This window comes from Oncorhynchus tshawytscha, linkage group LG26 (assembly GCF_018296145.1).
Source record: "Oncorhynchus tshawytscha isolate Ot180627B linkage group LG26, Otsh_v2.0, whole genome shotgun sequence".
Lineage (NCBI taxonomy): Eukaryota > Metazoa > Chordata > Actinopteri > Salmoniformes > Salmonidae > Oncorhynchus > Oncorhynchus tshawytscha.
The window spans coordinates 43,772,534-43,785,510 of record NC_056454.1 but is presented as its reverse complement, the minus strand read 5'-3'; the positions used below and the strand labels follow the sequence as shown (position 1 = coordinate 43,785,510).

At 41.4% G+C, this 12,977-nt stretch overlaps 1 protein-coding gene across 1 annotated transcript in view; it reads left to right on the top strand.

Annotated features, from left to right (window-relative positions):
- Positions 1-886: 886 nt before the first annotated feature.
- LOC112225650 (contactin-associated protein-like 5) overlaps positions 887-12,977 on the top strand; it is a 111,719-nt gene continuing 99,628 nt past the window's right edge. The window contains exon 1 of the mRNA XM_042306899.1: positions 887-1,115. Coding sequence (XP_042162833.1) covers positions 941-1,115 — 175 coding nt within the window. The 5' untranslated portion in view covers positions 887-940. The remainder of the gene's footprint in view (positions 1,116-12,977) is intronic.

Genomic DNA, 12,977 nt, shown 5'->3' with positions numbered 1-12,977 from the left:
TGGACTTGTAACCGAAAGGTTGCAAGATCAAATCCCCAAGCTGACAAAGTAAAAATCTGTTGTTCTGCTCCTGAACAAGGCAGTTAATCAACTGTTTCTAAGCTGTCATTGAAAGTAAGAATTTGTTCTTAACTGATTTGAATAGTTAAATAAAGGTAAAATAAAAAAAAACACTTGACAGTGAGGAGCTGTCCACTAATGTGGTTCTGAAATTTTCTAGTGCATAGCTAGAGGAGTGTTAAAACTAGTTACAGTGCCTTCAGAAAATATTCATACCCCTTGACTTTTTTATTTAACCCTTATTTTACTAGGCAAGTCTGTTAAGAACAAATTCTTAATTACAATGAAGGCCTACCCCGGCCAAACCCGGATGATGCTGGGCCAATTGTGCGCCACCCTATGGGACTCCCAATCACGGCCAGGTGTGATACAGCCTGGAATTGACCCAGGGTCTGATGTGACGCCTCTAGCACTTAGATGAACTGCCTTAGACAGCTGGCCAATCGGGAGGCAATATTTGACTTTTAAGCAGATTTTTACTCCTGAATTGACATTTAAACTTGCCATAACAAAGGGGTTACATAGTTATTGACCCAAGCCATTTCCGATTTTCATTTTTTATTAATTTGTACACATTTCTTAAAATATAATTCCACATTATTGGGGTATTTTGTGTAGGCCAGTTACACGAAATCCAATTTAATCTATTTTAAATTCAGGCTGTACCCACAAAATGTGGAAACAGTCAAGGGGTGTGAATACTTTCTGAAGGCACCGTAAACACACACACTACAGTACCCCCACCCACCCTAAAGAGAAATTGAAACAGAGAAATTGATAGAGAGAGAGAGGGAGATATTCTTCGATATTCCCTGTGCATCTGGGAAGGACTGGTAACGGGGGAGTGGTTTACTTTTTCACTTCGCTTCAAGCACAGCGCATGATTCCGTCCGCGCTTGAGACATTTGGAGGCATCGCTTTCATGAGATTTAATCTCTTTTTACAACAAGGATATATCACAGTAGGGATGATGGAATTGAGAAAGTTGTCACGGTTATATTTCTTCATTGTCTGTGTTTTGAACACCTCCAGCTCTGCATCCGCTGCCAATCACCGTGAGTATCAGAAGTTGGAAATGAAACCGCGCGCGTTTTGTGACATGCATTTTGCAGTAGTCGTATGACTCGAATGAATGAAAAAAACAGATGTGCCTGATGAAGCAATAGCCTAGCTAATAACGTTGTTTCTAAGGGTATTTTTTATGTAGGCTATAGGTGTAGGGCCATTTGTTGAAGCTATAAAGTGAGAAATGTGCTTTCTTCGCCCACTGTCTGTGATATACATTGTTCTAGATGGCTTATCTTCGGATGATTCAATCACTTGGCTATTGAAATATCAGTCCGCAACACAATTGTCATAGCAGCACAATTAGCAGTAACATCATCTTGTTATATTCAATTCTATTGTCATTCACGCCATCGTTGGTATCTGTTTCTCTCTCTGGTATGCCTTATATTACATCGACATTCAATTGTTTTTTCTTTGCTGTGCGAGAATCCCTTATAATGAAGTGTATTAGTCCAATTGTTTTGATATTGTCGTCGCTAGAGGTCATCATTCCTCACCTGAGTTTTTAGTTGGAGGATAAATGGTGTATTGTCTAACCAATTACAAATATATATGTATGTATGTATGTATGTATGTATGTACACACATACATATGTGTTTTTATATATATATATATATATATATGTGTATGTGTGTGTGTGTTGCCTATCTGCTAAATAGGAACCAGGCAGAGCTGGGAAATATTGAATAAAATCCATTTCACGATAAATTGACTGAATTCTCATAACGAAATGTAATGATACGTTTCTAATGTGCACCACAGTTATAAAAGAAAAAGACCAATTAAACTACTACTACTACTTTGAATGTTTTAGCTATCAATTGCCACATTAACGATTACCCAAACTTTTCTAGGAAGGCCCTGTACAAAGCCCCGGGGCCCCCTGTAAGCCCCCTGTACAAAGCCCCGGGGCCCCCTGTAAGCCCCCTGTACAAAGCCCCGGGGGGGTTGATAAATATCACCTTAATAATAAAGTATTTGTTTCTGTATCCATTACCACCTCTGTACCTGAGCTATTTGAATTTCTAGCCTTAATTGTGGGCCTTGGTAATAATGCCCATCTGAGGTTATCGCCCTTCCTCTGCCTCCATATGTGCTTTTAGCATATTGTCTGACCTGCTGTCTAACTATGCTAACTCAGAATTATTAATAGAGGATGATCTTAATCTGAATTGGTGGATGCCAGTATCTGATAGGCTGAAAGGTATTTGTACTGAGCTAAATCTAATTCAGCTGATAACTAAACCAACTAGCCTTTAAACACCTTGAAAAATCTACACTGTTAGATATTATTGTAACAAATGTCCCTTGTAAGTTTACAGCCAATGGGATATTTGATAATGAGTTCAGTGACCATTGTCCCATTGCCTGCATAAGAGATGTTAAGCTACCTAAATCTCGCTTAGACATTATTACAACGAGACATTATAGGAATTTTAATGAGCAACATTTTTGGTCTGAGCTGGGGTTGGAGAGAGGGGTGAAGTGTGCCCAATTTGACTGGCGCATGGAGCGAGTTTCCCAAAGGCTGGAGCATCAGCCTTCTCGCCTTCTCCAATTCCGTCCAGTGGCGTTCACTTCACAAGCTCAGGGCCTCAGGCTCCAGCATGCATTTGTAATCGTGTGCTACAATAGCCCCTTGCTTTAGCTACTGCCATCTAGTATGCTAAATATTTTCATAAAGAAACTGATAAAACACGCAGGTGAAATATCAAGGTGACTTAGAAAAATATGGAGAACCAAGAGAGGGTGTGTGGTGATGTAGTAACTAAATAATCATGGTGTAATCTGAAAAGATGGGTATCCCAAGTATGATGGTGTACTTATTACTACGTGCACATGCTAACAGAAAGGAACAAGGTGGGGAGCTAGCTAAGTGTGTCATTGTATCAAAGTATTTATAAATAAATCATCTTATCTCTTAAAAGTTTTGTTCATTTTCATTCTATCTATACTTGAGGTCGACTGATTATGATTTTTCAACGCCAATACCGATACAGATTATTGGAGGACCAAAAAAGCAGATACCGATTAATCATTTATTTGTAATAATGACAATTACAACAATACTGAATGAGCACTTTTCTTTTACCTTCATATAATACATCAATAAAATCAATTTAGCCTCAAATAAATAATGAAACATGTTCAATTTGGTTTAAATAATGCAAAAACAAAGTGTTGGAGAAGAAAGTAAAAGTGCAATATGTGCCATTTAAAAAAGCTAACGTTTAAGTTCCTTGCTCAGAACATGAGAACATATGAAATCTGGTGGTTCCTTTTAACATGAGTCTTCAATATTTCCAGGTAAGAAGTTTTAGGTTGTAGTGATTATAGGAATTATAGGACTATTTCCCTCTATACCATTTGTATTTCATTGACCTTTGACTATTGGATGTTCTTATAGGCACTTTAGTATTGCTAGTGTAACAGTATAGCTTCCGTCCCTCTCCTCGCTCCTCCCTGTGCTCGAACCAGCAACACAATGACAACAGCCACCTTCGAAGCAGCGTTACCCATGTAGGTCAAGGAGAACAACTATTAGAAGGCTCAGAGCGAATGATATTTGAAACTCTATTAGCACGCGCTAACTAGCTAGCCATTTCACTTCGGTTACACCAGCCTCATCTCGGGAGTTGATAGGCTTGAAGTCATAAACAGTGCAATGCTTGACGCACAACGAAGAGCTGATGGCAAAACGCACGAAAGTGCTGTTTGAATGAATGTTTACGCGCCTGCTTCTGCCTACCACCGCTCAGTCAGATACTTAGATACTTGTATGCTCAGTCAGATTATATGCAACGCAGGACACGCTAGATAATATCTAGTAATATCATCAACCATGTGTAGTTAACTAGTGATTATAATTGATTGTTTTTTATAAGATAAGTTTAATACTAGCTAGCAACTTACCTTGGCTTACTGCATTCGCGTAACAGGCAGTCTCCTTGTGGAGTGCAACGAGAGAGAGGCAGGTAGTTATTGCGTTGGACTAGTTAACTGTAAGTTTGCAAGATTGAATCCCTGAGCTGACAAGGTAAAAAATCTGTCGTTCTGCCCCTGAACAAGTCAGTTAACCCACCGTTCCTAGGCCGTCATTGAAAATAAGAATGCGTTCTTAACTGACTTGCCTAGTTATAATACATTTTTAAAAATCAGCAAATCAAAATACCGATTTCCGATTGTTATGGAGACTTGAAGTCGGCCCTAATTAATCGGCCATTCTGATTAATTGGTCGACCTCTAGTCTGCAATCATGGCTGGGTGTGGCCTGATATCATTTGTTAATTTACAGATATAAATAGAACATATAAAAAGCATGAATGGATGGATGAATGAATGGCCTGCATACTCACCAGACATGCCACCCATTGAGCAGGATACTCTTTATTGACGTGTACGATAAGCGTGTTCCTGTTCCCGCCAGTATCCAGCAACTTTTGCACAGCCATTGAAGAGGAGTGGGACAACATTCCACGGGCCACAATAAACAGCCTGATCAACTCTGTGAAAGATTTGTCGCACTGCATGAAGCAACTGGTGGTCACACCAGATACTGACTGGTTTTCTGATCCACAACCCTAAGGTATACAGTATGAACTGCAACTCAGTAAAATCTTCGAAATTGTTGCATGTTGCATTTATATTTTTTGTTCAGTGCAATTATAATTCACAGCCTATATGTGCAATTTATAGACTATAATAATTTAATACAACAAAATGTTGTTTAAATTCTGAGTGCTTTATGTCCCTATCAGCCTAGTGTGTCGCACTCACAAATGATTCACAATGCTTTTCTTTGTAGGTCTTGAAATAATTTAAATAATATAGACTAAATAATTCATTTCCGTTCCTTCTTAGGCTACCTGTCTGGGTCCTATTTAGAGTGTTTATATGCTGATTAATACGACATGTTGTCACACCCTGACCTTAGAGATCCTTATTATTCTCTATGTTTGGTTAGGTCAGGGTGCGACTCGGGTCTATGTTTTCTCTTTCTTTGTTTTTGGCCGAGTGTGGTTCCCAATCAGAGGCAGCTGTCTATCGTTGTCTCTGATTGGGGATCACAGAGCTGAGCCTGACAGAACTGTGCGCTTTTATTTTTTTGTCTTTGTTATTTTGTTTGGTGTCATCAATAATAATACGTGGAACGCCTACCAAGCTGCGCCTTGGTCTCCTTCTACAAACGAGAGCCATTACACATGTAGCCTATTTGAAATTATGAGCGCTTGTAGTTTCGTTTTTGTTTCTCAAAATACTTTTCATTCAAATCATTTGATTTGGTTTCAATACTTCAAAACCAAATGGTAGGTCCAGGTAGTCACAAAATACACTATATATGGGCACCCCTTTTTAAATGACTTTATTTGGCTATTTCAGCCACACTCGCTGCTGACGGGTGTATAAAATCGAGCACACAGCCATGCAATCTCCATAGACAAACATTGGCAGTAGAATGGTCTTACTGAAGAGCTCATTGACTTTCAACGTGGCACCATCATTGGATGCCCACTTTCCAACAAGCCAGTTTGTCAAATGTCTGCCCTGCTAGAGCTGTCCCGGTCAACTGTAGGTGCTGTTATTGTGAAGTTGAAATGTCTAGGAGCTACAACGGCTCAGCCGCGAAGTGGTGTGCCACACTAGCTCACAGAACGGCACCGCTGAGCGCGTAGCACGTAAAAATCGTCTGTCCTTGCAACACTCACTACCAAGTTCCAAACTGCTTCTGGAAGCAATGTCAGCGCATGAACTGTTCGTCGGTAGCATCATGAAATGGGTTTCCATGGCCAAGCAGCCACACACAAGCCTAAGATCACCATGTGCAATGACAAAGGTCGGCTAGAGTGGTGTAACGCTCACCGCCATTGGACTCTGGAGCAGTGGAAACGCGTTCTCTGGAGTGATGAATTATATATCACCATTTGGCAGTCTGACGGAGGAATCGTGGTTTGCGGATGCCAGGAGAATGCTACCGTTTGTGAAGTTTGGTGAAGGAGGAATAATAGTCTGGGGCTGTTTTTCATGGTTCAGGCTAGGCCCCTTAGTTCCAGTGGAGGGAAATCTTAACTTTTCAGCATACAATGATATTCTGTGCTTCCAACTTTGTGGCAACAGTTTGGGGAAGGCCCTTTCCTGTTTCAGCATGACAATGCCCCTGTGCACAAAGCAAGGTCCATACAGAAATGGTTTGTCGAGATCAGTGTAGAAGAACTTGATTGGCCTGCATAGAGCCCTGACCTCAACCCTATCGAACACATTTGGGATGAATAGGAACAGTGACTGCGAGCCAGGCCTAATCTGCCCAAAATCTGTGCCCAACCTCACTAATGCTCTTGTTGCTGAATGGAAGCAAGTCACTGCAGCAATGTTCTAACATCTAATGGAAAGCCTTCCCAGAAGAGCGGAGGCTGTTATAGCAGCAAAGGGGGGACCAACACCATATTAATGCCCATGATTTTGGAATGAGATGTTCGACGAGCAGGTGTCCACATACTTTTGGTATGTAGTGTAGATGGGTGTTGGTTAAATTGTGATTTTAATGGAGCGGCATTTGTTTTTCCTGTAAGAGCGTTTTTTAGCAGAGAGGTTGGAAAGGATGTGACGCACTGGAGCCCAAACACCGCCACTCCAACCACTCAACTTCGCTCACATACTGTGGCTGGGGTTGAGTGAGTGGTGGGTTATGTCAACTATCAATGTGATTAGGCCCTTAATTGTTTAACTCTGTTGCAGATAAACATGCGCCGTACAAAAGACTAATGATAAAAGAGATCATATACCTACTATTTTGAAATATAATTTCAAAATGGTCATTCCTAGCCAATGAATTAGAATCCCTGACAACTCCTGATTAAGAAATGTTTTAAGTTCTCACTCTATTCTAAATATGCACCGATCTGGACAGCACTGTTTCAGCCACTATGCTTGTATTATATTTGTTAAATTGCCTAGATCATAAAACTCATTGTGCCTTATTCATAGACATTTCTATTTATAGAACTATTTGACAGAAAGGACACAATGTGTGCTTTCAGATGGTGTCAAGTTTAGTTTCCTCGATATTACAAAAGGTGTACAGCAGGGCTCGACTTTGGGACCTGTTCTCGTTACTATTTAGATAAAAAATATTGGTCTATGTATTAAATCCTGTAATATTCATTTGTATGCTGTTGACAAAACTATGTTAGAGCTGCAATCTTTGTTATAATACAGAAAGCCCTTGTTGATTTAAAACGTGTACTTCATGCGGGCAAAACTAAATACTGTATATTTTCTCTAATTCACATAAAAAAAATCTCAGATGGCCACATATTCACTCATTGGGTGGTTCTCTCATTGAGCTGGTTCGCTCCTCTAAATATCTCGCCGTTTGGATTGATAAAGACCTCACGTTTAAAACAAACATACTGATTAGCTAAGATTTAAAGTAGGCTTTTTTAAATAGATCTTGCCTCTCCATGAACAGCAGGAAGAAGATTGTACAGTTAACTTTCCTGCTAGCTCATGATTATGGTGACACCATTTACCAGAATGCAGCAGCCACTACTCTTAAACCATTTAATGCCGTCTACCATTTTAATTGGACCTTTATTTACCATAGCGCTCTTCGCTTTATTACAGGTGACTGTTTTAATACTCATCACTGCATCCTGTTTCAGACAGTCGGCCGGACCTCACTAAAGTCACGTAGATCACTTCATTACTCCCTTGTCTTGATGTCATGTATTTATAGCTGTCTTGATATAATGTATTCATAGCTGTCTTGATGTAAGTGTTGTCCTCATGGCACCATTGTAAATGAGACACTGGTCTCAATCGGGTTCATTAAATAAATGTTTAAATAAAATAGACATTTGCAGACTAACAATAAAATATCTAATTCGGTAACAGTAGTCAATGCAGCCTAAAATAAATTGAAATAAATGTAGGGAAGTGCCTATTTGGGGATGTGTGATTTCTGATTGCCTTAACTAATAAGCTCAGTGTCACGCCCTGACCTTAGAGCTTTTTATGTCTCTATTTTGGTTTGGTCAGGGTGTGATTTGGATGGGCATTCTATGTTCTTTTTTCCTCTATTTCTTTGTTTTGGCCGGGTATGGTTCTCAATCAGGGACAGCTGTCTATCGTTGTCTCTGATTGGGAACCATACTTAGGTAGCGTTTGCCCAAAGGGTTTTTGCGGGTAGTTGTTTTCTGTATGGTTTAGTTTCCTTACAGAACTATTAGTTTTCCTCTTTGTTCTTTTTGTTCAAGTGTTCTGATTTTAATAAAATATCATGAACACATACAACGCTGCACTTTGGTCCAGTCATTTACAGGAAGAGGATCGTGACACTCAGCTAATATGCACTAATAAGCTAAGTCATTGTTCTTCACCTCAATTAGTAAGTGAACGAAGTCAGCTGTTTTTTTTTTTAACATTCTTTACAAACACTCTCCACCTCAATAATCATCAGGCCCTGGTGTGAAAGAGCAAAATGTCATGCTCTTAATTGACAAAATAAGTTATAGGTCTATTGCTACATTGCCCTAGCCTATATCTTAGTCCCATGCGCTAATTTATTTTTCCTGCCACTGGCTCACGGTGAATCAATGTGTCCATATGGCAGAAGCTGGTACTCTCGCATTAGTGGAATTTTTACCTATAGATTTTTATCATTTTCATTCCGATTTGTATTATTAACAACATGACAATCATTTTGAGAAATGAAAGCGTTATTATTGAAATGAAACTGTTCCACGAAAATGAACATATGAAAATCTTAACTGGCACGCAGATCGGTAGAAGTGGTAGAATAAATTGTTAGCTAACCCTAACCCAAAACTTTAAACTGATGTGCCGCCTAGCAATAGACCGTTGTGAACAGAGCTCACATTTCTTTGTACTGCATAAATACAACGGGTGTGTGTGGAAAAAGATAACGAGGGGTGTTGTAGCTAAGATTGTGCCCAATAAAACTCAGCACAAATGGACAGCTATGTGATCCAGTGTGGAGAAAAGCGCTCACCCCGATCCAGCACCGGATGAAAAACGCCCAGCACTCTTGCTTGCTTGGCTAGTACACCTTCGTGTTTGACATGGGCTGGAGCAGGCCTGCGAGCCGAGAGTGAGAGAATGCCATGTTCCTTTTTTGATATTGCTCCCATTCCCTTTTCGCCAAGTTTAGAATTGCAAACTAATAGAAAATAGAAGTGGAAAACTATTGTCAGTACTGTTCCAGATCACTTCATATCCACCACAGAGAAGAGGGGGGAGAGGATCAAGCGAAGGATTGCCCTGACTTAAATTAAACTAAACTGTTTATCGTGCCGCAGAGAGTATTTCCACCCCCAAAGCCCCACAACTGAATAGGTAACAACAATTCAGGATATCAACAGGTTTCTTCCAGAGGCTGTGCGTCAGTCACCTGGGGCTGATACTGTCATGGTTCATGTGGGGTCGAATTACATTATGAAGGGCAGCTCAGAACAGCTGAAGATGGATTTTAAAGAACTGATTGGGTCACTACTTGACACCGACAAACCCCCCATAATATCAGGCCCTCTGCCCTCCATAAATCATGGCACTGAACAGTTCAGCAGACATTTAGCCCTCCATAACTGACTACGAGACTATTGCAGCTCTGTGGGTGTAACATTTATTGACAATTTTGATAACTTCTGGAAACAAATCTTGTATTATAAGGAGGATAGGATCCACCCAAATCATGTGGGTTCCTGGATCCTTTCACAGCATTATAAGGCCGCACTGAGACAATGACTTATCAATGACCCAAGCCGTGCCCATTTAATCCCTACCATTGTGATGCTAAGTTCCCAAGATAAAACAAAGCAGTTCGGCACATACAACAACACAGAGTTACACATGGAATAAACAAACACAATCAATAATACAGTAGGAAAATCTATATACAGCATGTGCAAATGAGGTAGGGTAAGCGAGGTAAGGCAATAAATAGGTCATGATGGCAAAGTAATTACAATATATCAATTAAACACTGGAATGGTAGGATGTGCAGAGGATGAATGTGCAAGTTGAGATACAGAGGTGCAAAGGAGCAAGATAAATAAATACAGTATGGGGATGAGGTAGATTGGATGGGCTATTTACAGATGAGCTATGTACAGGTGCAGTGATCTGTGAGCTGGTGCTTAAAGCTAGTGAGGGAGATAAGAGTCTCCAGCTCCATAGATTTTTGTAGTTCGTTCCAGTCATTGGCAGCAGAGAACTGGAAGGAGAGGCGGCCAAAGGAAGATTTGGCTTTGGGGGTGACCAGTGAAATATACCTGCTGGAGCGCGTGCTACAGGTGGGTGCTGCTATGGTGACCAGTGAGCTGAGATAAGGCGGGGCTTTACCTAGCAGAGACTTGTAGATGACCTGCAGCCAATGGGTTTGGCGACGAGTATGAAGTGAAGGCCAGCCAATGAGAGCATACAGGTCGCAATGGTGGGTAGTATATGGGGCTTTGGTAACAAAACGGATGGCACTGTGATAGACTGCATCCAATTTGTTGAGTAGAGTGTTGGAGGCTATTTTGTAAATGACATCGCCGAAGTCAAGGATCGGTAGGATGGTCAGATTTACGAGTGTAGGTTGGCAGCATGAGTGAAGGATGCTTTGTTGCAAAATAGGAAGCCGATTCTAGATTTAATTTTGGATTGGAGATGTTTAATGAGTCTGGAAGGAGAGTTTACAGTCTAACCGGACACCTAGGTATTTGTAGTTGTCCACATATTCTAAGTCAGAACCGTCCAGAGTAGTGATGCTGGACGGGCAGGCAGGTGCGGGCAGCGATCGGTTGAAGAGAATGCATTTAGTTTTACTTGCATTTAAGAGCAGTTGGAGGCCACGGAAGGAGAGTTGTATGGCATTGAAGCTCATCTGGAGGTTAGTTAACAAGTGTCCAACAAAGGGCCAGAAGTATACAGAATGTTGTCGTCTGCGTAGAGGTGGATCAAATAATCTCCAGCAGCGAGAGCGACATCCCTGATGTATACAGAGAAGGGAGTCGGCCCGAGAATTGAACCTTGTGGCACCCCCATAGAGACTGCCAGAGGTTCGGACAACAGGCCCTCCGATTTGACATACTGAACTCTATCGGAGAAGTATTTGGTGAACCAAGCGAGGAAATCATTTGAGAAACCAAGGCTGTTGAGTCTTTCAATAAGAATGTTGTGATTGACAGAGTCGAAAGCCTTAGCCAGGTCGATGAATACGGCTATCAGTAATATCTCTTATCGATGGCGGTTATGATAACATTTAGGACCTTGAGCGTGGCTGAGGTGCACCCATGACTAGCTCTGAAACCAGATTGCATAGCGGAGAAGGTACGGTGAGATTCGAAATGGTCGGTAATCTGTTTGTTAACTTGTCTTTCAAAGACCTTAGAAAGGCAGCGTAGAATAGATATAGGTCTGCAGGAGTTTGGGTCTAGAGTGTCTCCCCCTTTGAAGAGGGGGATGACCGGGGCAGCTTTCCAATCTATGAGAATCTCATACGATACGAAAGAGAGTTTGATCAGGCTAATAATAGGGGTTGCAACAATTTCGGCAGATCATTTTAGAAAGATAGGGTCCAGATTGTCTAGCCTGGCTGATTTGTAGGGGTCCAGATTTTTGCAGCTTTCAGAACATCAGCTATCTGGAGTTTGGTGAATGAGAAGTGGGGGAGGTTTGGGCGAGTTGCTGTGGGGAGCGCAGGGCTGTTGACCGGGGTAGTGGTAGCCAGGTGGAAAGCATGGTCAGCCGTAGAAAAATGCTTATTGAGATTCTCAATTATTGTGGATTTATTGTTGGTGACAGTGTTTCCTATCCTCAGTGCAGTGGGCAGCTGGGAAGAGGTGCTCTTATTCTCCATGGACTTTACAGTGTCCCACTGTACTACAGGATGCAAATTTCTGTTTGAAAAAGCTAGCCTTAGCTTTCCTAACTGCATGTGTATTTTGGTTCCTAACTTCCCTGAAAAGTTGGGGCTATTCGATGCGAATGCAGAACTCCACAGGATGTTTTTGTGCTGGTCAAGGGCAGACAGGTCTGGAGTGAACCAAGGGCTAAATCTATTCCTGGTTGTACATTTTTTGGATGGAGCATGCTTATTTAAGATGATGAGGAAGGCACTTTTAAAGAATAACCAGGCATCCTCTACTGACGGGAGGAGGTCATAGGCATTCCAGGATACCCCGGCCAGGTCGATTAGAAAGGCCTTTTCGCTGAAATGTTTTTGGGAGCATTTGACAGTGATGAGGGTTGGTCGTTTGACCGCAGACCCATTACGGATGCAGGCAATGAGGCAATGAAAACAGCAGAGGTGTATTTGGAGGGATAGTTAATTAGGATGATATCTATGAGGGTGCCCGTGTTTACGGATTTGGGGTTGTACCTGGTAGGTTCATAGATAATTTGAGTGAGATTGAGGGCATCAAGCTTAGATTGTAGGATGGCCGGGGTGTTAAGCATGTCCCAGTTTAGGTCACCTAGCAGCACGAGCTCAGAAGATAGATGGTGTGCAATCAATTCACATATGGTGTCCAGGGCACAGCTGGGGGCAGAGGGTGGTCTATAGCAAGCGGCAACGGTGAGAGACTTGTTTCTGGAAAGGTGCATTTTTAGAAGTAGAAGCTCGATTTGTTTTGGTACTGAGCTGGATAGTAAGATAGAACTCTGCAGGTTATCTCTGCAGCAGATTGCAACACCAGCCCCTTTGGCAGTTCTATCTTGGTGAAAAATGTTATAGTTAGGGATGGAAATTTCAGGATTTTTGGTGGTTTTCCTAAGCCAGGAAACAGACACGGATAAGACAACCGGGTTGGCAGAATGTGCTAAAGCAGTTAATGAAGCACACTTAGGG